The sequence below is a fragment of the Melospiza melodia genome, chromosome 3 (assembly GCF_035770615.1).
Source record: "Melospiza melodia melodia isolate bMelMel2 chromosome 3, bMelMel2.pri, whole genome shotgun sequence".
NCBI classification, from domain to species: Eukaryota; Metazoa; Chordata; class Aves; order Passeriformes; family Passerellidae; genus Melospiza; species Melospiza melodia.
The window spans coordinates 101,790,261-101,817,514 of record NC_086196.1 but is presented as its reverse complement, the minus strand read 5'-3'; the positions used below and the strand labels follow the sequence as shown (position 1 = coordinate 101,817,514).

Below are 27,254 nucleotides of genomic sequence, written 5' to 3'. Positions count from 1 at the left end.
TCCATGCACACAGCTATTTACAGGATTTCAATGGGTAGGGCCGAAACCACTCCATGTCCAGAGCTGCCACTGCCAAAGGAAGGAGACGGGGGTCTTTGCAAAGGGCTTTAATAATCTCTCTGTTGCTCTGGCTGGCAGTTTTCGGCAGGCATCCCACATTCTTCAGCAACCCTTTCCTTAGCAATGAATAGGCTTTTAGCACACTCTCATAATGGTTTCCTTTCCTGTGGCACTCAGAAAAAACTTTCAGTGTGCTCCAGCACCCGCCTCTGCTGCCTCTCCTTATCCACCAGAAAGATGTGGTGGCTCTGCTCAGCATATCCTCTGCTGCCAATAGAGCCACTCTGTCACCTCTGAAAACAGGTGGCGTGTGAGCAAGGAGTGGAGGGTGGTTTTGCCTCTCTTCACTTTTCTCAAATCTCCTTTGCAAGCTGGGGATAAAAGGCTAAGTAGGACCTCTTCACCTTCCCCCCAGAGGCACATGTGTCCCACAGATCAGCAGCCCCAGGGCAGGATCAGGGACTTCACCCTGGGGCTGACTCCCTTCACTGTGCCAGGGGTGAATTGCACTCCCTGATGCAGTCTTGGCTCTGACCTCAGGTAGGTGGAACATTCACACTTCTCCTGCCTTGTTTCTTTTATCTTAAAACCCAGCTGGGCTATTACTCCAAAACCTGCAGTAACAGGAGTGTTACATAGTCATAGTGGTGTGTAATCTACTCTGCACAGGTATGTTGTTGTTTGTTTTGTTTCACCTAATATAATGATTTTATGGTTTTGATAATGATGCTGCTTCATTAGAGAGCTAAAACTGCTTCAGTTCAGGCAAGTAAAAGGGCATTTGGAGCTCCCAGCAGGTATCCCACACACATACAGTAGCCTAGGCAGCTTTGAAAATTGTACAATAGATAAAGTAAGCTCAGATTCTCAAAGGCTTTGAGATCACTGAGAACTACAAGCCCCAGAAAAACATCAGGTATCTATGTACTTTCCTAGGTCTAGCTAAGAAATGGGTCTGAAACTGTGGACTTTAGCAGCAAAAAGCTCATTTTCCATGATGTAAACGTTGGGAGAAAAGGGGGAGAGTGGCAATGCAACACCCTGCTGTGATGTTGAAGACTTTGAGGTTATTTTCATACTAACCTGCAGACTCATCACACACATTTCTGTGTTTCTCCTTTCTTTTGAGTATGCATTTACTGTTTGCCTGAGATATATGTGACTGCCCTGTATTTCCAAATATTTTATGGTTCTTTTCAGGATTAAAGGGAAAAATCTGCATCAGCCCTTTCTCCCAGATCAGGAGAACTATTTTGTGAGTCACACAGAGAGCGGGGACGGCAGTGAACATAAAGGTAAGTTTTAGCCAGGTACATTGGCACATCCACTGGGAGATGTGTCTCTGCTTGACTCCATCTAGTCCCTCATTAACAGCAGTTGATTCCAACATGCAATTCCACTGAATATTTTGCTGAAGGCTAGAAATCTCACAGGAAGTGTATTTCTGTGAGTTTCCAAAACCATGGGCAGGTTGGCTGAAGAGAAACCTCCACTGAGGAGCTGCCTGGGATTATCTCTGAGCAGAAATTCAAGGACTGACAGCCTCAGAGACCTACAACCTTTTTAGACTCATGAGCCTAATAACGTCTCCTGAGCCAGCATGCCAAATTCCCTTCCTCATGAAGGAGGGAATTGCACTTGGTGGCTGAACAGCAGCCTTGGAGGACAGAGGCAGAAGGCTGTAAAACCTTCTTAAATCTGTATCTCACAGACTGTAGCAAACATGGAGAATTTTAGTGGATGCAGTCCTGGTAGCTACCTGTCTCCATCAGGAGAGGTGCAGAGGGCAACAAAAGCATACAGTGAGCTCTGCAGAGGATTAACCACTTTTCTGGAAAAGAGATGATGGTGTTGAAAAAACACAACAAACAAATTTCCAGGTGGAAAATTAATGGAAGGACCACCTGGAATTATGTAGTTTGTTGGATACTTGGAAAGCATTCTCTGAAAATACCACATTCTTGCTTTGCTTACCCTTATGTTCTTTGCCAGTTACTTCTCAGATGTGCTTGGTCCTCACAATGGCTCCCACAGCTCCTTGGTGTGGCCACTGTCACATCCTGCAGTGAGCTGGGGCCATGGGAAGACAGCCTTACAGTGGACAGAGGGCAGCTGCCTGCTCCCCTATGTTTCTTGGCAGAAGCTTTGTCATTCCTGTTTGCTGTCATCCCAGTTTACTGTCACCCATAATAGGGATACAGTATTCATTGTCATACTGTAATCAGGGATGAAATACGTAAGGATAGAGATTCTCCTTGTTGTTTTTAGCCACTGAATCCCAATCAGCGTTCAGAAATTGCTCACGCTTTTTTTTTTTCCCCCTAATGTGGTTTTTTATAGCATATTCCATATGACTGATGTGAATCAATGCATGCTCTGCTTGTGTACGGATCCTTGAATGCCAGGCAAACCCTCAGATGTGCCTTGCCAGTGGCAAGGCACTTTATCAACCCACTACCATGGGAAAAATCAGCAGGCACTTGGAGCATTTTCAAGCTCTTCATTCAAGCACGCTTCCCATGGCTGAGACGCTCTGGTCGCTTCCCTCGCCTCTTCGGTAGCAAAGCTTCACTGCTTGTTTTCAGATCAGCCCAGCTTGTTTTGAAAAGCCTGACCCTGAATTTCACCCACCAGCTAGAGGCAATGTCCCCTGCTAGGACAGGTTGTCACATATCCAAGATCTTGAATGTCTCTTCTTGTTCTTGCCCTTTTTTCCTACTTTTCCCTACTTTTTCTTGATTTAAACTCAAAGAAAAACCTCAGGGAGAGCTTATGAAGGAAAAAAATTCTACTGTTCTTAGGGGGTGATTGGTTTATCTTCATGTTTTCATATTATAATAGTTTTGAAAAAGGGAACAACACACACAGTTTAAAAATTACTCTTGCCTCAGTATAACTTTGTTTCCAAGGCCCTCAAAGGATCCTTAGAGTGAACAAGGTATGTGTGTGTGGGTATTATTATATATTTTTCATCTTCTTTCTGGTAAAACTGCATGTACCTTTGAAGGATAAAGTTAAATATTTACCCTGGGTCAACCATCCCTGTCTGCAGAGTTTATATTTTGTTGGAGTTTGGGCAAGCAAGTGGTATTTGCAAAATTCCTTGCCTGCCTCTGCTAATAGAAAATGCATTTACAGACGACATTTTTTTTTCCTACCTAGAATATTTTTGATCAGGTGTGAACATGTACCCAGCCTGGAGAAATGCTGAATCAACATGTGACACTGTGGTAGGATTGTGTTTAGGGCTGTGTTATTTCAGTTGCTGGCCAGGAACCTAAACGAAGCAGGACCAGAGCAATATTCTTTGGTTCTGTCATCACAGGAGGCCAGGGTTTTTTTTCTGTGGTTTCAGATGTCTTGAAATCTGGCTCATTCTGGTAAATCCAGGTAACCATACATGGGTGGTTGGTCCTGCATCCAGCTTGCAATGAGGTGAGCAGGCCAGGGGCATTGGGAAGAGCCGAGGAACACATCTCATGTTCCTCCCAGATGCAGACATAGAGGATTTCTGCAACGGGGCTGGAGTCGCTCCAAATTGCTCAGCATCCCAGGCCCAACAAAGTCTTCTTGCCAAACTAAAGTCTGCATACCAAGAAAGTGCTCTGGGCCTTCCTGCCTCAGCTCACGTGCTGTGGCTCTTCTGAGGACTTCATTTGCTCAGTAGAAAACAAGAACTCTCCCATGTGCTCTTCATGAATCCTCCTCAGAAAAAGGCCACATTGTAATACAGCCCCTTAGGACACTGCAGGCTGCCCAGCACATCTCCGGTGGGAAGTTTGGGAGCACCTTTATTCAGGCTTGTCTGGAAAAACATGGCTACAAAATGCAACCCCTTCCTGCAGTCTTCCCTTTCATCTTGTTCCCTCCTCCCCACCAAGCCTTTGAGGCATCAGTCTTCAAACTACTTCAAATCAAAGCAGTTGCAGGAGATGACTGATGGATGACTTATCTAGAATCCTGCTGATGTTTCTACTGGGTCTCCCAAAAACAGAGAGCAAACAGCAGCCAGACCCAAAGAAAAAGCTGCAGATGACCTTGCCAGTCTTAGGAACAGGAAAATAGCAGCAGGAAGATGTGGAAAGCAGAGGTGGTGCAATGAGTGTTCTCTGCACTCCTGCCGCTATACAGGTTTGTAGGAAATGTGGCCTGAGGGCTACTCTAACCTGTGCCAGCTGCTGAGACTTGTATGTAGCAGGCATGAGACTCAGGGAGCTGCAAACAGCTCTTCAAAGGCAGTCCTCTCCTCCCCTAGCAAAGAAATTCAAATTTGATTTCTTCCAGTCTTTGTGTTGACCTTCCACAGGTGTGAGAAACAATCACCTCTGTTTCCTAGGGGCAATACAATCCTACATTTCCAGTGTGTTATTATCAGCATCCATCTGCACTGATGTGCAGATGAAACATAGAAGGGAAGATCCTGGTTCCCTTACAGCCATTAAGATTTTTTCATTCCTTCCACTGAGTCCGGAATTCAAATACCTACCATCAAAAACTGGTATCAAGTTGAATTTGACTGGAAAACAGCATGACATCTTCCTACTGGGCCAGTGGTGAAAACTATATTGGCTGTTTTTTCACTGAAAGCAAAAGGATTTTGAAAAATTTATTTAAAAGTAACTGGATTTTTTTTCTGGTTGTTTTGTTGTTTTGCCTGTTCATGATCCCTCTGCTGATTTCTGGAGGAAGCACCGTAGCCCTGTGCAGCTGAAAGCCACTTAAGCCAAAAAAAGAATCTTCAGGTTCCAAGAGGGAAAGTCAAAATCCCTAATTTAGAAGCACCGGCAGGGTGGACATTGGAAGCATGCAGACTCACTCACTGGAAAGCTCCCAAGATCTACAAGCGCTGAAATGAAAACATGACACAATGGATCAGTCAACGATTACTACTGAATAAGCCAGCGGGCTTCAGGGTTAATCACTGCAGCCATCCATGAACTCTCACAGGGTGGAAAAACAGTTAGCATTGCCTAGAACATCTTTGGGATGATGTCCAGTTGTGTGGTGGGAGGTTCATGTGCTCTGTTGTCTTCTTGTTGGCAAAAGCATTGTCATCTGGAGGTATGTCAAGTGAGGAAGGATAACTGCTTGGATCAGTATTTGAATTAAACAATCAAGAGAGGGGGGAAAAGGAAGGGGAAATTAGGGGGAATTCTCATGGTTTCATTGACGAGGAAGCTTGACACCAGCATCCCTATGTCAAAGTGTTGTTTTGGAAGGGTTGGCTATGACTGAACAGCCTCAGCATGGGTTCAAGAACTTTCACCGGGATCTACAGTTCTGGAGGTGTGTGTTTCTGCAGGCCCCCTGGCTGTTCTATGGCACTGCTCTGAGCAAGGTCAGTCCCACAAGGACACAGGGGATGCTCCAAGAGAGAAGGAGTCCACTGTCATATGGTGGAAAATGTTCTGTGTTGGTTCTTGCACTGGTCTCATACATGTGCCGCTATCAGTGACTTTTCTGATTTAATACGTTCTTCTTGTTTACACTTTCCTGAATTTCTCCCCTTGCTTTCAGTTTGCTCAAGGGAACAGCATTTATGTTTGTTGTTTGGTTTTAGAATCTCTTCTCGTCCAAAACAAGGAATAGATTTCCATGTTTTTATATTTATTTTATAATTTTCTGTTGTGATTTATTTTCTGCTTTTCTCTTTCCCTTTTCATGGGTAAATTGAAAGAAAAAAAATGTGAGATCAAGAGAGAAGGGCAGGGAAAAATGCAAGGATAAAATGAAGCATGACATTTTCACAAGGACCATTCTGAAAATATTAATTAAAAACCATTTTAGAAATGCTTCTGATGGAGAAAGAAACAATTATGTTGGACAGTAACTTGTTTATTATTCACAAACCTATTTGCAGAAAAAAAATTCAAACCTAATTTTAAAAGATCTTCATAATTGTTTTGTTCTTTTTGAGGTTTGTGGAATTGTATGTCTTTAAAAGTGTTTGCAGGTACTTGTTTTCCTGTTTAGTCTCTGTTTCCAATATCTGTTGATTTGATGGGACATTGATTCACAGACTTCCACAAACCAAGTGTTACTCAAAGGGAAAGTTATCAAGGAAAAAAATACAAAATCAATAAGAATGTGCTGGTATCGTGAGTCTAATTTCAGAGCAAGAGCGAATCAAGAATTTTCATCAGGGTCTAAAGTGGATGGTGGTGGACATCCACTGACAGCTGCTTGTCAGTGGTGTTGTTACCTATTTACACACAAACAATTCCCAGGGGCTCCAGCCATGATATAGCGATTTTCAGGCCTATCCATGAGACTGGAAAACAGAAAAGTCTTATTAAATCGGGATTATTGTTGCATCACACCCTGTCAGTCACCTTAATTAGGGCAGTCTACTCAAAAAGCAGATGTGTGGCTGGCTGTTTTCACAGCATGTTTTCTGCGAGGCTGTGCTTTGCTGATGTCAAGGGAATGAGCTGAAATGGAGCCCCTGACAGAGTCCAAACACCAGCTGGAGCTCCTGGAAGTGCCCTTGTGAGCAAACATGACACTGGTGCACCCAGGAGGCTCTTGTGGGTTTGAAAGCCCCAAGTGCCCTTTTTCAGCTCTGTGTATCATCACTGACATTGTCTGCTCCTCAGACATGGGTTCCTCAAGGAAGGGTGCTCAGAGTCCCTGGATGAACCCACGGACCTGCTGAATGCCTTTGATCATGTAGACAGGGGACACAGACACAACCAGTCCTGGTGCAGAGAGTGGCTCCTGCCTCTGTGAGAGGTTCCTGCAGAGGAGAGGGGGACACTGAGGGCACAGGTGAACCCCGCTGATGGGGACAATGTGTGAGTTGTGAAGAACTTGAGGGGGTCTCTGAATGGACAGGTGGGCTGTGGGAGCACTGATGGGGATGTATGCAAACCATGGGGACACTGAGGGGGACATGTGTGAGCCATGGGCACACTGAGGGGACGTGCCTGAACCACGAGAACAGGGAGGGGGACATGTGTGAGCTGTAGGGACATTGAGGGCGCATCTGTGAACTATGGGGACACTGCAGGGGTGTGTAGGAACTGTGATGATAATGAGGGGGGACATGTCAGCCACAGGGAAATGGACATGAACAGAGGGGACACATGTGAGCCCTGGGACACCGAGGGGACCTGATTGAGGGGACACGGGTGAATTATGGGGACACTACAGCGGTGTGTACGAACAATAGGGACACTGAGGGGAGACAATGGAGGGACAAGTGTGACCCACAAGGACACAAAGGTGGGCGGGAAGGTGATGGGGATATGTGTAAGCCGTGGGGAGACACGCGTGATCTCTGGGCCACCGCGGGGTCACGGAGGGGCCTTCAGGCCGCGGAGGGGCCTCACGGCGGGCGCGGGAGAGCAGCGCGGGCCCAGAGGCGGCGATGGCGCCGAGCCAGCCCGGGCCGGGCAGGCATGGGGCGGGCCGGGGGCTGCCGCTCCCTCCCCCGGGCGGGGCCGGCGCCGCTCCCGGCCCTGGGCGGGGCGGGCCCGCCGCTCAGTCAGTGCCTGAAGCGCCGCACGCTAGCGGCACACGCGGAGCCGCTCTTCGGCGCAGCATGGAGGACGCGGCGGTGGCGGCGGCGGGTGAGGGCAAGGCGGGCCACGGCCGGAACGGCCATGCCGAGGGCCCGGCGGCCGAGGAGCGGCGGGGCGGCGGGGCCCGGCTGCGGGGCTGCCGCGGGTTCCTGCGGCGCAACGCGCTGGTGCTGCTGACGGTGTCGGGGGTGGTGGCCGGCGTGGCGCTGGGGGCCGCCGTGCGCAGCGCGGAGCTGAGCCCGGCACAGGTCTCCTACCTGGCCTTCCCCGGGGAGCTGCTGCTGCGGATGCTGCGCATGGTGATCCTGCCGCTCGTGATCTGCAGCCTGGTGTCGGGCGCTGCCAGCCTGGACACCCGCTCGCTCGGCCGCCTCGGGGGCATCGCGGTCGCCTATTTCCTGGGCACCACGCTGCTCGCCTCCGGCCTCGCCGTCGCCCTCGGCTTCATCATTCGCCCCGGCGCCGGTGCCTCCGCGCTCAACACCCAGCTGGGGCTGCCGGGCGCGCTACCCAAGAGCAAGGAGACGGTGGACTCCTTCCTGGACCTCATCAGGTGAGGCCGCCCCGCTCCCCTCCTTCCCCCGCCCTCCCGCCGCCCGAGGATGATGACAGACCCGGCAGTGTTGCACGCTGCAGCCGGGGAGCCCTCCTCCCTCTTCTCAGCCTCCTTCATCTTCTTGTCCTCCTGCATCTTCTCACCCTTCTTTCTGCACCTTCCCCTCATTTTTCTCCTTCTCCTGAACCTCCTTCTTTATCTCCTTCATTTTACCATCCTCCTCATCCTAATCCTGGTTTCTCCAGAAACACGGCTCTCTGCCCAAGTACCCGCAGCCCGGTCAGGTGTAGGCTTGGTGCTCTGCTTCTCCCCGCTTTGTTTTTAATTTTGCCTGGGTGGCTGCAAGGATGAGTCGAGGCTTGCTCGGAGTTCTGGGTGCCTAGGCCCGTTTTTGGTTCTGCCTGGAGGGAGAGCGGCTCCTGGGTGCCGGCTGCAGGGCAGGCTTTCCCTGGCACCTTCCCTGCCCCGCTGCCTGTTGGTGCCTGTCTCCTGCAGGCAGGGCAGGGCTGGGCAGCTCCTCTCATCCCTCACACACACTTTTTTCTTTAATTCTCCAACACTTTACCAGTCTCCTCACCCAGATGCCTGCCTGCCTCTTAGATGTGCACGTGGAAACGCAGCCCTGTTGTAATTCCATGGAGGACATAGCCTAAACATAGTCCAGTGTAAGGATGCTCTGTAGGTTTGTGAGCTTCCCTTCTTACCTCTGCATCTTTCAAAGACAAGACTTGCATTCCCCAAATCTATCTGGAAGCACTTCTAATCAGATGATAGTGTTTTAGTGTATCTTTACTCCTCCTTGCAAAGTTGCAAACTTCACTTTTTTTGTTTTTCTCAAAGCCCATGTCTTGTTGAGATCTGTCTGGGGCAGGAGCACACAGGCAAACGAGGCAGGCATCCAGATGGTGCTTTGAGTATTGGGCTTCCAGCTGCATTTCCTTGTGCTTTGCACCCAGGTACAAACACAAGAATAAGGGAGGTGACCTGTGTGTGTTACAGTGAAGTGGCTGGAAAGTTGAGCTTAGTCGATATCCCGGTAATTACAAAACTGAGTGGGTTTTTTTTTAATTATTATTTTGATTGTTTTCTTTGCTTTTATGAGTCCAGTTTTTCAGCTGAGAGATGTTTTTGCTCTCTCTGGATAAGTGGATGTCTCAATAAAGATAAAAAGATTTTCTAAAACAAAAAAAAGACCCCAAACCCAGAACTGTATTTACAAATTCAGGTTAATGTCCTTTTCTCCCCCTGAGACAAGTATGTTCCCTTTGGATAGAAAGTAAGTCTGGTTTGTTCCTTTGGCAGCCATGTACTCAGTGTCCTCAGCTCACCTCTCCCTCTCTTAAGAACCAGCAATTAAGGACCTTTCTTAAGGACCAGCAGTTCCTGACAGCATGTTAAGAAGGAATAGCAGGAATGGGAGTAGGTGGTCTGGCTGTGGTGGTGATTTGTTGTTGAATGGAGGGGAGGGGGGTGAAGGAAAATTGCCAAAAAAATAAAAAGGAGTAGGCACACCTGGGAGAGTTGGGAAGGTGCCTGTAGTGGTGGCTGCCCAGCACATCCTGGTGTTACATCCCTGTGTCACCTGGCAGCATGGAGCAGGATGGAGCTGAGGAACAGGCCAGGGATGTTCCAGTGAGCTTCAGGCTGTGGGTAATATCTGAAGTTCAGAGGAGACAGCTGTTTCTTGGTCTGGTCTGTAAATGCAGGTGCAGAGTTCATCTTCAAAGGGGTTATGATGGTGATAAGATTGAGTCCCTAATTCCAAAGCAGAGCTCATAATGATGAGGCTTGGGGAAAGCATGGTGGGTCACAGAGGAGTTCCCTTCTTGGAGGTGAGGGGACAGGAACTTCCCCTCAGTAATGCATGTGTGGGGGGCTGTGAATACAGCTTTTTCCTGGAACCCCAAGGAAGGGCTGTTGCAGTCACACTGTTGGGCTGTCAGGTTGTTACAGCAGTGACAGTGAAATCCAGTCCAGAAAAGTTGTGTTTGGACACAGCCATCACTAAAGCTTTCAGTCTTAGCACAAATCCCTGACAGACTGAGGGATGGAGAGAGTATGTGGTTTTCAGGAAATAGGATCTCTCTGCTGTGTAGTGTTATTCTTTTAACTGTTCTTGAAAACCTGGGTGTTCTGGTTTGAGCGCTGAACTTGGTCCCTGCTGTGATGAAACTTAGTAAACTCATTTTGAGATAACAAAGCCATGATTCTATAGGGCCTGGAGGGTTGAAATGATTGCTTTTTGTGTAGGTGGGTCTTACAGCATCCTCCTCTTTGCTTCTCCTTTTATCTCATTTGGCCATGAAACTTTCTGTTTCATGCAAGAAAACTCTGTTTTCAGTGTAGCACAAGACTGTGTCCTTCAAGGCTTTGCTGCTGCTTGGTTTCAGAGGAGAGGTAAAAATGAGTTGCAGGTGGGTAAACTGAGTCCCCCATCAGCACTGAAAACCAGTGTAAAACATGACCCAAGGAAGAAACAGCAAAGAGGAAATCTCAGCTGTGTGTCACTATTTGGTTCTGCAATCACTTTGGGAAGTCTTTTAGGTAATGATTCAAGGTGTTGCTTTTCGTTGTGCAGTGATGTCTGGAAACCAGCTTAGTTCTTGGTTTTCCTTTTCAAAGTCTTAAGCTTCCCCACAAACATGCATCTAGGCATGGACAAATGACCTCTGGAAAAAAGATTTATCTTGGGCTTTGGTATCAAATGAAAGATGACTCACTGGTGAACCCAAAGGCTGTCTCTGTTTGGGTTTGTCCATTGGCCATAACCTCCAGGTCTGATTTGTCTGGCTGGAGGTGCTGGAGCAGGTTTCCCTTCTGGCAAGTGAGCCTTAAGCATGTCTAGTCAGGGCTTAGGCACACTGTCCTCTGCCCCAGCCATGGGGAGGGGACAGCAGAGCTGCCATAAGGTGCTTTTGTGCCCCCAGGCAGGAATGCTGATGGCTCATCTCAGGTCTGTCATGTGGGCAGCTCCTTGGAGCTTCCTAAAGGCATGGCCAAGGGCAGTGATCATGGGAGGGGATCCAGCAAGAGTTACTTCCAAGAGCTACTTCCACAAGGCTGATGGCTTTAAAAAAGGCACCCAGAAAGTGGGGTGTTCCCTGGACTCAAGGCAGGATCTTAAAATTCCTTAAGTCTGTCAGCAGAAGACTAGGAGAGTGAAGGAAATTTTGGGATTCCTGGGGTTTTCCCTTACTCATGCGTTTGGTGGAGAAGATAAAGCAATAGAGAAGAAGAGAGCTTGTGAGCTTGCTTGTGAAGTGGTTGGCAGCTGGAGGAAGGGGCTGGCTGGGATGTGGTGGGCTCTGGGGCTCAGCCCCCACCTGAGAAGGTGGCACTGGGGAGAGCCAGCTTGGCTGTGCTTGTGCCCTGCCTGTAACCAGGGAGAGGGAGTCCCAAGGATGGGACTCCATCCACCTGCTCACACAGCCCACCTGCAGCTTGCTGGAAAGCAGCTGGAACAGCAGCATCAAGTGTTTTGCAAGAATCTATTGATCTGTTAACACTTTTGATGGGCAATTGTCACGGCTGAATGTTTCAATAAGGTCAGAGTTTTGTTCTAGCTCTGATTTCTATTTGCTGATTCAACAAAATTGAACAGTTTCACAGGAACCTATTGATCCTGTCAAAATTTCCATGGTGGGTGATTGTGGCATTTCATTTCAGTGAGGTCAATGTTTTGCTGTCATTTTATACAAAGGACTTAAGCAGAGAATCTCACTCATCAAAAAAGGAACATTTCAACAGAGTATTTTACAAATTTTTTTTAGTGGAAAAAAGGATCTGAAACAGGCTTTCTTTGCCCAATTTTGGGATGAAAACATGTTTTGCAACTGTGAAATTGGCTTTGGAGAAGGAAATTCTGTTTTTAATCCAACCCTAGCTGTAAGAATCTGGGAAGGGAAGGAGGTAATCCCTTTTTTTTAATAGGCAGAGTGCACAGAGGTCCACATGTCTGCCCCAAGCAGTAAGGTCAGGGTTTCCCAGTTTGCCAAGCAAGTGCAAAAGCTGTTTAAATTTTATTGCTTCTCAATGCCCTTTCTGTCTGTCTGCCAGATGTTACCAGCCAAGCTGCCAAAGGGAGCACCCACAGCAGCTCCTCCTTTGCTCCAAGAGTCTTCAGAGCCATAGGGAAGGCAGACACGAGCACAGGGAGAAGCATCAGTTGTGTTTGCTGGCTGGGCTGCAGAGCAGGTGGCCAGAGTGACAGTGACCCTCTCCTGGGCACCAGCTGCTCCAGTAGCACTTGTTCCTCCAGCCTTGCTCTTCCCAGTGAGTCACCCCAAACCAGCAGCCATGAAGGCCATCTCTGAAATCCCAGTGTGGAAAGACAGTAAAATGTGACTGTTAGAGGGGAGGGGGAGATGCCACCTGTGAATTCATAAATAGAATAAAAAGTGTCCAGGCAGTGGCTGCAGTTAGCCCAGGAGACAGGCTGACCTCTGGGTTTGAAGCTGATGGCTGGTTCTTAAAGTGAAGATAACTGTCCCACCTTGCTTGTGTCACTTTCTGAGTCTGGAGTGAGTTCTGTAGGAAGAACTCTGTTTTCATTCATGTGCCTGCACTCTCTGGCAGGGCTTTTTCAGTAGGCCTCTGAACATTTCTGCTCCTTCATTTGTTGCCTTTTACAACTAACTCCCCCCAGTTATTTTTTATTTTGCAAGCATGAAAAATACAGACTGGACCATTAAGGCAAAAATTGTGTCAAATATCTGCTATAAATAAACACATTTTCAAGTTTCTGCATTAAAACAAATGCACACACTCACAGATATGAGTATGTACAGGGCATGTGTTGTGCATCCACATATCAAAAAGCAGATGAAGAAAATTGCTGTGTGATGTTGAAGGAGAATCTTGGGACAGAAAATAACCAGAGGTTCTGGAGGAATTCGAACTGGGCTCTGGCATTTTGCCACAAATGGCAATAAAAGTTGCTGCAAGTGGACTTGTACCATTGAAAAAAACCCTGAAAACTGGAGATAACCAACACAGAATATTTTTTTGTAGACTTCCTCAAAAAAGTATGTTTTTCAACACCAAGGTTTTTGGCCTCAGAAGTGGAACCTTTCTGTAAGAAGCAATGTGAGAGGAATGCATAGTATTTTAGGGTTTCATTCCATTTGCCTGGATTTCCCTTCATGCTTTTGCTGCCAGAGCAAAGTTGTTTGCAGAGCTCTAGCAAACGAATCATTTAGAAACAATTGTTAATAATAATCCCTTACACATACAATGGAGGAGTTCCTGTATAATCCTCATCCCTCTGGTGGAAAGATACAGGCCTGTAAGGAAGAGAGCAATTTGACCATAATATCAAAATGGAGAAGGAGGAGAGTTACAGCCCTCCTTTTCTCCATTTGCCAGCTCCAGGTTCCCTTAGTTGTCTGGGATTTCCAAGAGTGGATGTTGCAGCTAAACTGAAGATTTCTATTACACCAGAAATACAGTGGGATCTTTTGGGGGAGTAGTGGTCCATTTCTGACTGGTGGGAGCAGCTTTTCACAGGAAGAAAGGTGCATTTATCCAGCTGTGCACAGGGAGATGGGGTGATGAGCACAGTATTCAAGCAGGAAATACACACTTAACATCTGCCCTTGGTGCTGCTACTTTCTTGTTCCTGTTTTAAGAGGATCTGAGAAGAGTGCTTTCTCACCCTCTGTTGTGTGGTTACATGGAGGTTTCTTGGCTCAGCCCAGCTGTTGCTTCAGCCCCAGGACACGGCTGTCCCTCTTGGCAGCTGTCAGATGGATTTCTGATATGGCTTTTTTGGGGCTGTCTGCACAACTTGTAGCAGGCAGAGAGGCTTTCCTGCTTGGTGAGGGGAGTGAAGCCTCTCTGTGCCTCACTTTTCTGGCACAAAGGATTTGGGGTCTGTGTGTGTGGAGCGAGGTGCTGGCAGCAGGGGAGCACGGGGGGTACAGGCAGCACGTCTGTCCCCTTGCCATGGTGGTGTGTTATTGGCCTGTCTGGTTCCTGCCACGTGCAGCAAGTTTTGTCTCCCTGCATCTGGGGCCAAGGCTGTCTGATCCCACACTGCTGTGCTGGGCTCCTTATCACCCAGACCCAGGTCTGGCCAGCCCCACGTTCTTGTGATAATCCACATCTGCTTCAGAAAGGGGACCGTGTTCTCTGGCACAGGGCATGGGGATGGGGCCATGAGAAACAGTCAACAATCCAGCCATACAGCCTGGGTGATTTCCCTAAACTCCATGTTCACATTTGCTACAGGCTTTCAAAGCACAAAAACCTTCTAAACCTTTGGTCCTCACAAAAAAACAACTGGCAGACGCCCAAATTTCATTTGCATGCCCAATTACCCAGTTCATCAGCTTCCCTGTTTGTTGGTTCACCCTCGCAGGAGGGATGTCCACACTTCCCCATGCAGCTCCTCTGCTCACAGGGACAGAGCTGTGTCTGGGTTTCTGTGATGGTGAGCTTCACCTTACCAGGCATGAGGAGCAAACCCTGCAGGCACAAGTCCACGATGGGCCCAGGCAGGTCACCAGCCAGCTTTTATCTCTCCCCAAAGCACGCAGCATCTTGCCCCGTTTTTCAGGCACTGCAGTGCTGTTCTTGCACAAATCCATCCAAAGGTAAGAACTTGTGATCTGACCCACCTGTAATTAAAGTTTAATTTAGTTCACATGCTGGCTGATCTTAGGTGAGCAATAAGTGTAGTCTGTGCAGACCTCGTGCCTCCAAGATAAGCCATTTATTTGTAGATTGCTTTTTATGAGCCGACACATTTTGTTCTTAAGCTTTGGGATTTGAAACAGAGGAGCTGTTTTTATTTTATGTGGTTTTGGTATTTTGCAGTCAGGTGTACTTAGAAGTTGGATTGAACAGAACATGAAACTCCTTATGAGCTGCTTAAGATCAAAATTTTTTACTTGGCAAATTGTCAAGTCCTGCAACTGATGCTGGAGGAATAAAGCAAAGTCTCTACTCTAGGTTATTTTTTAGCACTGTTCACACTTGAAGTAAGAACCTGCCCCTTGCCTTGCTGTAACAGGGTTGCTGGCATCACTTCACTGTGTGCTTTAAGTATATGCTTGGAGATAAGTTAATGTTTAGTTACTGAGGCCCATGCCTGACATACTGTGCAAATTATGGAGGGTTTGGTTTCCTGGCCACATTTAAACATTGGAGAACCATGTTGTTTGGGCTTTAGTATTGCTTCCTTTGGTTTTGTTTTCATCAGGATGGAAAAGCTGATTTAAAGAACAAAAAAAAAGAATTGATTTCTGGTTGATTTTCAGTCTTTTTTCATCTCTTTGCTTCTTCAAAGTCCAGTCAGTTCTTTTTTGAAGAAAAATAATCATCCTGCTATGAAAAGCTGAAAAGAAATATCTTTCTTTTCCCAACAGCATGAGCCCATTTGTATATGTGATATTTTACTCCTGATAAAAGCAAGTTTGCTTTTACTTTACTGAAGGTTTTTATCCACCAGAGAGTTCCAGCTGTGCAAGAACTGATGCATGTTAGCTGTTCCATTGATCTTATTTGGCCAATTCTTGAGTGTCTTTACTGAGCGAGAGCTCGCTCTCCTGCTTTCAGACAGACAGCTGCATGGTCAGCTTATGAGGAGAAAAAGTTGCTCTTCCCTTCATGCTTGGTGGAATGTAGACTCCAGAAGACAAATTATTCCTGCAGCAATCCTCCTAATACACTTGTGGTGCATCAGAGAGAGAGAGGCTGAGGTATTTCACAGCAGACAGGTGCTTGACAAAGTTCCATGTCCTTTACAGTTGCTGTCAAGGCTGTGGGAAAACTCCCTGTGTGGCAGGAGAACAGAGCCATGCAAAGGCCAAAGTCCTTATCTGGACCACATTTTAATCTCCCTCTTGCTTTCAAAGATTTGACTCTGCTGCTCCTTTTCTTGCTCTGGTTTGGATTTGCGCATTCCGTGCCATTCGTGGAATGACCACAGCCTGGTTTAATGTTTGCCTGGGTAACTGTGGCAAAAATGGGGGGAAGTTAGCAGGGCACAGCCTGGAAGGAGCTGCAGCTTCCTCAGAGCAGCACAGAGAGCAAAGGATGGGGAGCAGCTGTCCAAATGTTTTTTACCACAATTAACTGGCACTGGGTAAGGTCTTGTGTTGCCTTACCATAAGGCACCGTAAGTGCCTCTGTGATGCCTTCTGCTGGCAGTACTTTCAGCTGATACCCATCATGTTCCTGCCCTTGCCAGCTGTGGTCCTGCCATGACCCCAGAGATCAGCTTTTATTCCAGTTTTCCTTTCTGACACAGAAAACCAAGAGCTATCATTTGGCTAGGGGAACACATGCTCTTCTCCCTAAGGTGAGAAAGGAATTAGAGCATTAAAACCAACTATAAGATACCACAAGAAGCTTGGAAGAATGCCCTGCATGGTCCAGTTCATGACTTTGATTTCCTGTATGCAGATACATACTGGATGGTCAGGAAGAGTGTACATCACTTTGCATGCTGTCCTCTCTGCACTAACCTGATGCCAGATTGGCATTTCTGTGTGAAGGCACTGCTGGATTCAGATGTTCCATAGGAGTTGCCTGTACTTTCCACCTGTGTTGTCTAAGTCCTTGCAGAGAGGTCTGGCCTGTGATGCTGTTGTGCTCTGCCTTGGTGATCAGGGAAGCTGGCTGTGCTGTATTGAAGGGTTAAGCCATTCTCATAAGTGGATTTTGCTGATTGGATTGTCCTTCACGTTGATGCTGTGAGTGAAGAGTAATCACATGAGCAATGCTAAAATCCTGCCTGACCCTGGAGGCCATAAGCTGGTGCTGCAGGTGGTGTGGCTGAACCAGTTTCTGTAGCCCCTGGGCAATGGGTGTGTAAAACCAGCATTGTGTGTGATTGCCTCTGTGGCCCTGCCCACAAGGTGAGGTGTGGCAGCAAGCACCTGTCACCTCTCTCATGTGAGCCAAGCAAGCTCCATGCTGCTGGAGAATCTTCTGTGCTACACACTTCACCAGTGCCAATGTGCTTGCCTTTGAAAAAGCCATTCTGTCTGAGATTAATACACATTGGTGCATTTATTTAGGAGTTCTCCATGACATATTTCATTTTCTTGTTTGTCTTTTACAGAAACCTGTTCCCTGCAAATCTTGTTGCTGCAGCTTTTGAAACGGTAAGATCTGTGAGGACTTTGGACATGAGCTACAGTGCATAGGCTCTTTTATTAGAAGAGGACTAGAAAGATGGTGTAGAAAATACCAGAAGTTAATTTATTACAGAAGGTAGGGTTTTTAAAAGCACATGATACAGTCAGACATACAACTTCCATGGCAAATTATTTGAACAATATTCCTCAAACAAAAGCATATTCAAAGCCCATCTTTTCTACCTTCACCAAAAATATTCTTTTAACTTTGGGTGCCATGCTAGGCAGCAGTGGCAATCCTGTGCAGGCTGCTGACCATGTTGCAGGAGCTAGCTGGGAATCCTTTGGCTATGAAGTTTAGAGCTGGGCTCAGAACAGACAGGGCTGAAGACCTTTAGGCTCCCATGTGTGTAAGCATTACCTGTTGCCTGATGGTTTTATTCAGTAGTTTCCATTGTATCCATTGCTGGATTAATTACTCAGCCTGGTTTCCCTTCCAACAGAGACAGTGTGGTGGGATGATAACTGGCACCAGAACATAGTGTGGTTTAAACTGATGGATAGGAGCTGTAAGGCTCCAAAAAGATTTTGATTTTAGTTGTCAATGCTACTTTTATATGTCAGGATAGAGAGTGTTGAGAATATTGTCATAGGGCAGAATGATTCTTTATGATACAGGAGCAAAATAATGGCTTTTGTCTTCATGGTGGGTTTGCTTTTGTATCAAAACCAGGGGCAAACCTTTAAAATCACATTCCATTTTGCATGAATATGTAATACAGTACGAGTCAATATTCCATGAGTAAAACCAGAAGCAGTGCAAAAATAACACCATGAAAAGGATGTGTTGTGATGCCTCTAGTGTCAGGGCTGTGTGTGTTCAGGGATGAAATAAAGCAGTCCTCTTTTCCTCTGTGCTGCTGTTGTCACAGGGAATTGACAAGGACAAAGGCTTTTCCTTCCCTCCTTTCATATTGAAAGAAAACAAGCCCAAAGAAGTGCCCTGCTTTTGTGAGGTGTCTAGTTTGTTTATCAAAGTAATTGTTGCCCTAGTTTTTAGGTATTTTGCTGACAATTTTAATGCCTGCCTCACCATTTTTGTTTGGTTGTGTTTTTTTTCTTACCTGCAGTATGCGACAGACTATCAGCTGCTGCTCAGGAACACAACCTCTGGAAATATCACGTGGGAAAAGGTAAGGTCATTTCTTAGGTTTTTAAACAAATTGTTATCAGTAATATTTGACTACTTCACAGCCTTTAATCCTTTCCAGCAGTCTTGAGAAAGAAACAAGTACTTTTATTTGCCTGGAACTGAGACACACACAAGCTGAATGAGTACCCACAGCCACAACAGAAAGCTGTGCTTGAGAGGAGAGCTGAGCTCAACTGATGTGACCCTTGACACTTTATTTTTCTAGGCCATGCTTTCTTAGACCTGGTATCACTTGATCTAAATTTTGATGAGTCTACCTGATGTTTCCAGATAAGTTTCTGTAGACTTGGAACTAAATAGCAATGAGGCTGGCTGAATATGTCCCTTAAACCTTACTCTTCATTAAGAGTTTGGAGAGATTGAGGTTTTATCCCTCTACTCAAGGCTCTTAATTTGTTAATTTGTTGGGTTGAGAATTTTTTCTCGTTGCTGAAATTTTGTTTGAAGCAGTAACAAGTGGTCTGAAGGAGTAAAAATTACAGACAGAAGATTACAAATAGGCTACTGTTGCAATGGTGTCAAAAAGGGAACTGGTGTGTAGGTGTAGGCAAAGTAGAGTGGGACCTTCCATATGTAGATGGTGGGGCTTCCAGAGATGCTCTGTATCCCACTAAGTGTCATTTCTCCTGCAGACAGGGCTATCAAACGTGTTTATTATTGGCCAGAGCCAACATGTTGCAGGCTCAGCAATAGTTACTGTTGTCTTACAAGCAGCATGCTGTGAAACAGACCCAGGGTCCCAGCCTGCAAGGTGTCACCTTGCTCCAAATAAAGTGTCTCATGTGCTGCCGTGGGATTTTTGGGAGACTGGTCTGAGAAATTACTTTCAAGGTGATTTTCTCTTCCTCAGGCTCATTCTGGCTGTCTGAGCTCAGTATCAGATGCTGGGTAAATACGTTTTTAATATTATTTGAATTCCCCTAGGGCAGGAGACTTGTAATGTTTGCATTTGTCATGGAAGGGCTCAGCTGGGGTTTGCCCACCAGTTTGTAAAACCATCAAGGAAAGAGCAGTTTATGCTTACCCAGAGGGACTCTGGAGCCTATCCCTGAGCACAGCAAGCATTGGCTTCATTACCTTCTCCTCCCCATGCCTGGTGTGTGAGCAGGTGATGCAGAACAGCATTTGTGAACTCTGCTTCCAGCCCTGACCTGAACTTTCACCAGCCCCCGAGACACAGGGTGACAGGTGACTGGGATGACGCGTGAACCGAGCAGGGACAAAGCTGTGCCTTGCCTGAGAGCCTGGCATCCCAGGGTGAGCAGCTCCACTGGTGCCTGCTGGAATGGCATTAGTGCTCAAAGCTGTGCCTTGCCTGAGAGCCTGGCATCCCAGGGTGAGCAGCTCCACTGGTGCCTGCTGGATGGCACTAGCACTCAAAGCTGTGCCTTGCCCCAGAGCCTGGCATCCCAGGGTGAGCAGCTCTGCTCGGGAGCCGGCTGCTCCCCCTGCCTGGTGGCGTTGGGCCGGCTCCGCGGTCACCCCGTGTGACACGGATGTGTGACACGGATGCAGCGGTCGCCGGGAATCCCAAAGGAGCGCTTTGTGTCTGTGTGCCCTCGGGCAGGGCACGCCCCTGCAGCTTCGTGCTGCTGAAACACGCTCGGTATGAGAGGCTGTAGGAACGTGCACTTGGATTTGTGTGTTTGTTGCAGAGTGCTGAGTTATTTGACATTTAAGCAAGGGTAAGTGAAATGGGAGTAAGCCTTTTATTTATCTTCACTGTCAGGTTTGATATGGGCTCCGTAGCAACCAAGCATGGATTAAGGCTAACCAAATCCATTGAAAATGGTGCTGCTGTCAAGTACTTTTTTAATGCTTGTTCAACACCCTCACTTTTCCTTAAGAGATAAAAATGCATCTTTTGGCCCTTTAAAATGAAACATTGTTTGTTTCATTTTTCCTCTCTCTTTTTCCTGCCTATCAGTCTCCTGTTTGATGTAACATCAGAAAAAATATTCTGAATGTGCCACTGCTGTCTGTTTTTGCCAACAGTTGTGATGATGTAAAGGTTATTTCTGCTATTATTTTTCCAAAACATTTTTTAAGTTGTTGGAGCAAAACCAGACTGAGCTTCTTTAATTCCAGAAGACGCCCTACTGTCTCTAGGGAAGAACAGACCAAATAAAAAGAGAGCATCATCTCAGTTTTGTCAGCTCAGTTTTAGTACTGGTCTAGCCATAGTATTTATGGATAGATGAGGATTAAGTTTGGAAAGAAGAGTATGATTTTTGGATATCATAGTGACAGAAGTTTGGTTCCAGAGGAATAAGATCATATTCCTATCTACTTTTTTCTTTCATCAGCAGAATATTTGAGTGAAGAGGAGAAATATTTTCCTTCAACTTTTCATATGAATAGTGTGGAGCAAAAATTTCCATTGATTATATTCCCTCCGCCACTGGTTACTAGGCTCTGTCTTCTCTCACTGATGAATTGAACAGTGGGACATGTACTTGTTTGCTCAGCCATGTCCTTTTTTGTTGTTTCACATGCTCACCTCATGTTTACCCAGCTTTTATGGCTACATCCTCTCTGTCTCATTGGCAGCAAGACTTCCTGGGGCACAGACTATCTCACTTTACCATCTGCAGCACTGGGAGCCTGGGGGGGCTCAGTTCCTCTTTGGACAGGAGTAAAAATACACAAACCAGTGGTTGCTCTTCTTCCTCACATCACATGGCTGCATTTTCTTTTCAGCCACCTACTACTGGGACTGTTCAATGTCAGCAGTTGTTTCCTTGATAAGCATTTTGTTTCAAGAGCTAAAAAACAATGGGATCTTCAGACAGATTCAAGGACCAGAAGAGCTCCATGAATCTTCCTTAAGAGAATGCATAATTTCAGGCAAACAATAGCGTGTCCCGTAGTTTGTCCAGGAACAAAGTTCTCATTAAAGCTGTTTTTGTTTGGTGTCCACAATGCTGCTTGGTTTGGCTGCCCCTTTGGGGTGATGCACTCTTGTGTGAGAGTACAAAAAGGCTGTTCAGCATCTGCCAGTTTCAGAGGCTGGGATTGTGAGGATCTTCCGCTGAAGATTTTCTGCTGGACTCGTTCCGTGTGGTGTCGCAATGAGGTAGAATTCCCTCAGTGCTGAGGATCGTGCCCTGGATTTGCAGGGAGAAGTTTCTTGCAATAAGTTACTACTGTAGGGAAGTGGTGCATCTCCTGCCTACATCTGCAGTGTTGGGAGGTGATGGTGAGTGTTGTGTGTCGTAAAGAAATCAGTGAGAGACAAGGGGAGAGCAAGGCCTGAAAGTGTGGACAGGATGGCAGCAAATAGGGGGATACAGCTCACAAGCTTTTGGCAGTGGCACACACAGTCATCTTCTGGTCACCAAGAGGTCAGGGGTCCCCAGATCACAGAATCTAGGCTTGCAGTGCTGGTGAGTGTGAGCACTTGGAGAACAACAGGAGTTGAGGAGCAGCAGGGGTTGAGGAGGAGGAGTTGAGGAGTTGAGCAGCAGGAGTTGAGGAGCAGCAGGAGTTACCACAGTGCTGGGGGCAAGGTGGACAGAGACCTCTCCAAGGTCCATGTACTGTCATTCTGGAGGGTACAGAGTTTCTCTCCCAGCAGCATCCAGGTTGGAATGCTGGGCTCTTACAGCATTGAAACACTGAATTTCTGTCTCATGGCAAAGTTTCATACCATTTTTTTTTTCAGAATGGGAACCAAAACAAGAGAGTATTCACTGTTTTTAGGATTTTTTTTGTGGAATGGTTTGGGCCCATTATGGTAAAATTCAGTTCCAGCTGAACTTTTCATATTACCCCTATCTCAAACAAACCCAGTACAGAATGATATATGTTATTTTATAACATCCCACATGCACAGATGGTTTGTTTAGTTCATAGGAGGGGGTAATTTGTTTTGTCTTTACTTTTCTCGCTGCAGAAGAGTTTAGAGCTTTCATTCAGAAAAAACACAATATAGCCAAAACTATCCAGACAGAAAAGTGTTAGTGTGTGTGACAGCATGTTTCCTCAGACATCTCTGGAGATACACTGTACCTCATGCTTAGTATCTGTGTTCTCAGTTCTCTCAATCAGGAATCAAATAAATAGTGGCAGCTTAACCCTGAACAAGCAACTACCGTAAAAATTGCAGATTCTATAACTATTTTTTTTTTTTTTTTACCTAGAGAATAAAAAAAGCCAGCACCTTCACTGTTTGTAAACACTTCCCTTAACAGCAGTCTAATCTTCCTGCTTTTGTGTATAATTTACATTTTATCCCTTTCCTGCAGGACTTTATTTCCACCTGCCATTGAGAGACAGTCCAGTCCAGCAGTGTACTTCCAGAAAAAACATCAATCTTAAGCAGGCTGGTTTTATCAGATTTAGCAGATCAGTATCCTGAGTTTTTTAGTTGATACTACTTTCAAACTTTTAGCTCAGAATGTATTTTCTTTCCTAGTATTGAGCTAGTGTCCACTTAAACTAGCCAAAAGGCCAAAACTTGTACACAAACTTCATCTGTTATGGAAATTCTTCCAAATAAAACAACAATTTGACATGTTTGTACTGCCAAGTTGGAGAGAAAAAAACCCAGTTTGTCAAAACAATTATATTTTTATGTAGCCACAAGAGTACTTATTCAGTTCATATGATACTGCATTGCCAAAGAGAGCTCTGGCTCTCTTTGAGAAGCAAACCGTGAAGGACTAACCACAGAGCAGACCTGTGGGCAGACTAGTTTTTGTCAATAGGTGGATCCTGTTTTTATTCTCTTTTCCAGGCAGTGACAGATTTCTGAGAAGGGGAACAGCTATCTCTCTTCTGTTCCCTATCTCCCACAGCTGACATGGACAAATGAAGGAGTAGGTTGCCACAGTTTGCTGCCTTTCTCTGCCTTTCTCCCCTCCTTCTGCTTCATAACATTCGTTGTTTTCTCATGGTTTTCACCTTGGTATCATCATTGCACTTAAGTCCTGAGTAAACTGGGGAGTTTTCTTGTTCAGGTCACTGAGAGCACTACTATTATATTGAAGGGCACGTGGGCAGGCCCTTTCCTTCTCAGTGAATCCATGCCAGCTCATAACTAGGCAGGTTTGTACCTGAGCTGCATCCAGATCTCCTTGATTCCCTTTGACAAAATAGGCTCTGCTTGTTGATTTCAGATCAATCAGACAGCAACAAAATTACCCTTTTGTTGGGTTTTGTCCTATTCTCACATGTAACAAGCCTTCTCTTTTTGTCTCTGCAGGTCCCTGTAGGTACTGATATCAGAGGGATGAACATCCTGGGACTGGTGCTGTTTGCTCTGGTTTTAGGAGTGGCACTGAAAAAGCTTGGCCCGGAGGGGGAGGATCTGATTCGCTTCTTTAACTCATTCAATGAGGCAACAATGGTCTTGGTTACCTGGATTATGTGGTGAGTGTGTGGCTGCAGAAACATCTGCACTGCAGTGTTGTGCTCAGATCAGCAAACTCACATTTCATCTCTCTGTCCAGCTCTTTCCTGTGAGATCCCTCATCACAGCAAAAGTGAATGCTGTGATGTCACACCATGGGGTCTTCTCTCCTTGCTTGTGCCCTGTAATGAGACAATCACTCATAGCTTAAGGTATCAGGATGGAGAACTTCAAAGGGTTGCCTATAAATCCTCTCCAGGACTCCATTTTGATTATTTAGTGGAAAGAAAACTCAGTATTTCCTAATGCTGATTTTTTTTCTCTTGCCTATTAATAAGCAAATACATTATCTCACTTGATTCCTTGGAGTCTGGAAAAGTTTATGGGCTGACTGGTGCTATGATCAATCCCACAAAGCTTTTGATGCCAAAAAAAGTCTCTTAGTTAGGAGCTGGAGCACACTAAACTTTCTCATTAGGCAAGAAACCAGCTTTGGAGGAGGCAGGCACCTCTAGAGAGTGGTTCAGGCCACCTAAGCTGGGGTAGGAGTAGCCTCCTGGTTGGGTTTTCCATCAGGTGGGATAAGCCTGGGCCTCAGAGCAGTATCATGGCTGTCCTTGGTAGCTCTGTGGAGTTAGGCTGCTCCTCTGAAACCAACAGTACTAACACCTCACATACAAACCTTAAAATATTCATATTCATAAAGATAGCTAGCAAACAAATTAACAGTGGGACATTTCTCACTCCCTTTCCAAAGCTGATGAAAAAGCTGTAAATATACCTAATGTATTAAATGTATTTTTAAATGCATATATTAAATGTATACTTAAACATCTTTCTTTCTTCCTTCATTCTGCATTTTTCATTCCTACTATTTTCCTCTCCCTAAGAAGTAGAAGGGTTTTAACAAAATACCTGATTTTACACAGGCAGATCTCTGTGTTAGTTGGTATCATAAGGGATTGAAAAATTCAGTCTCCAAGCAGCTTAAGCTTTTTGCTCTTGAGTGTAATTCCTTGGACACTGAATACTGATAAGAGGCAGTTCATGCATTCAGCTTATTACAGTGCTAGCACTTCAAGCCAATCAGTTAGTATGTAATCCTTTATTTTGTGGATTATAGGGACCACTGCTGACCCTTAACAGTGAAACCCTTACTTGTTCTCTGTCCTTCCTTAAGGCTCTTGTGTAGTCCTGGTATTTGTTCAAAATCTGTAAAGCTGCATGTGCTTCCCAGGGATACCTTGAAATGGGGAAACCACACTACCAGCAGCAAAGGCAGCTTGAGCTCCTATCTGGTCCTGTTCAACAGCCACTCTTGTGTTTTAGCAGCACTTACTTGGGCCTCAGCTTTCAGTTCTTTCCTCTCCAGCCTCCCTCTTCAAGGGGAGGAATTCAGTGTTCAGAGCAGTGCAGGACCAGGGCTCAGCTGGATCTGGCTAATCAGGCTCCTCAGAAACACGGTTCAAAGGCAGAATTGCAGAGGCTCAGTGGGGGATGTTCCACAGGCTCCCCTAGAGATTTGGTCAAGGGAGGACAGAGGATGCTCACATGGATCTGGGATATAGGGAAATGCTCTCTGCATGGAACAGAGGAGCTGCAGAAGCACTGAGGGAGAGGCAGGCCAGGAAAAACTGAGTGATTTGAGCTGCCTTAAGGCTTGCCCACCTTTCCAGACCTTTGCATGCTTAACCAAACCTTCTGAAGTTTGTCCTGATTCCACAAATCAGCTTCTCTGAACATGGGCATTGGATTCTTTATTCCTGAGATGTACAGGTAAATCTTTTTTAGTCACACATTTTCCTGGGGCAGGATTTTAGGGAGCTGGGTGGTCTTTTCGTATTTCTTCATCTTAGAAGAAAGGCATGAAGTGTGGACAGCATCAGCAGGGGTACTCAGACACAAACACCCCAGCAGAGCTTAGGAAGGAGCAGGCCCTGGGCCCGCAGTGATTCACACAGTGTGTTTAGAACTGCTGTGCTGTTGGTGCAAGGGCAGTTCAGTCTTTTCAGGGCTACTGGGACCAGAGGTGTGGCTGTAGCCTGCAGGTGGCCCTTCCCCTGGAGCAGCTCCACGTGTTCTTTACAAAGGAAACTTCAAACAAATGCTGACGTGGCATGTTTCTAGATAGGAGGCATGGCTGTGGCTTGGGGGAAGCTCTGGGAGCCTGATCATTTAACTTAGTCCTTTTTAGGCAAATAGCAGAGTTAATTGCTGTCTTTGGCACATACATCAGCAGCCTTTAGCTGAGCTCTCTGGTATGTGCACAGCTTTTTCTTAACCTCCACAGAGCTGGCACCCAGTGTGTCTGTGATTTTAATGACCTGACTCTGTAACTCCTGCTGGCAGTTTCTGCATGTCTGAAACCCAACTCTTTGACCCCTGTCTGTACTCCAGTGATGTGATTGTTGCTCCCTTCCCTCCTCTCCTCATTGGTGTCTTGTCCTGGAGGCTCCTGGCAGCATTTCTGCTTCCCACTCACCTTCCCTTTGGCATTCTCCTTGCCCTGTCTCTGAGGGCATAAGTGAACAGACCTTTTAAAATTTAACTGCTTACCATCTACCAAACAAGAGTCATAGAAAAGCCTTCCAAATTTGCCTAATCTGAGTGTGTGGTGAATAAAGAACTACCCTTCAGTAGGGGCAGCAGATTGTTTAGGGGAATATTATCTCCAGGACAGGAAATGTTGTGTTTTCCAAGGCTTGTTGTTTTTACTTAATGATAGCCAATATTTCATTTACACAGGTATGTACCTATTGGCATTATGTTCCTAGTTGGGAGCAAGATTGTGGAAATGGAAGATATTGTGCTTCTGGTGACCAGTCTGGGAAAATACATCTTTGCCTCTATCCTGGGTCACGTCATCCACGGAGGAATCATTCTGCCGCTTATTTATTTTGCAGCCACACGGCAAAATCCGTATCGTTTTCTCTTAGGACTTATCACACCACTTGCCACTGCCTTTGCCACTTGCTCCAGGTGGGTTTCTGTGCCACTTCTGAGACTGTAGCCTGGGTATGTTTGTCACCCTAAACTGGCTGTATCCAGTTTTACTTTTAGGTGTGACTATTGTTCCTGTGGCTGCAGAGTCTTCTGAGCACAGAGATGCTCACTGCTGTCATCAGCCTGCCACACAGCACGTGCTGGTTATCAGCTGTTGAAAAGAATTCCTCAAATATTGAGGCCATAGCATGATGCTTAGTTGGAAATATCTTGGGGGGAAAAAATAATTTCTTTAAATGATCCTGCCAGCTGTCCTTTCAATTTTAGTGAAGTGAGGATCAGTAGTGAGTGACTTTGTCCTCAGAAGTTTACTTTTGAAGTTCAGAAGGACCTGGAACAAATTTAGACTAATATTGTAGGAGCAAAGCAGACTTGCTTGTTAGTGTAAAGGCATTTAACATTATTTATTTCAAAGATCTGGCCTGATCAGCTTTTATTTGTTATAAACAAATGATTGTGTCAC

General features: G+C 46.1%; 1 protein-coding gene and 1 long non-coding RNA gene across 2 annotated transcripts in view; both read left to right on the top strand.

The window, feature by feature from the left end:
- The first annotated feature begins 604 nt into the window (after positions 1-604).
- On the top strand, positions 605-6,146 carry LOC134416096 (uncharacterized). The gene is made up of 3 exons (XR_010027179.1): positions 605-729; positions 1,261-1,355; positions 4,746-6,146. It is a non-coding gene; the product is annotated as an uncharacterized LOC134416096 (long non-coding RNA).
- A 1,457-nt stretch (positions 6,147-7,603) lies between these two features.
- Positions 7,604-27,254, top strand: part of SLC1A4 (solute carrier family 1 member 4) — a 33,925-nt gene continuing 14,274 nt past the window's right edge. The window contains exons 1-5 of the mRNA XM_063152310.1: positions 7,604-8,136; positions 17,207-17,249; positions 18,353-18,415; positions 23,642-23,808; positions 26,534-26,767. Of these exons, the coding sequence (XP_063008380.1) occupies positions 7,604-8,136; positions 17,207-17,249; positions 18,353-18,415; positions 23,642-23,808; positions 26,534-26,767 (1,040 nt within the window). The remainder of the gene's footprint in view (positions 8,137-17,206; positions 17,250-18,352; positions 18,416-23,641; positions 23,809-26,533; positions 26,768-27,254) is intronic.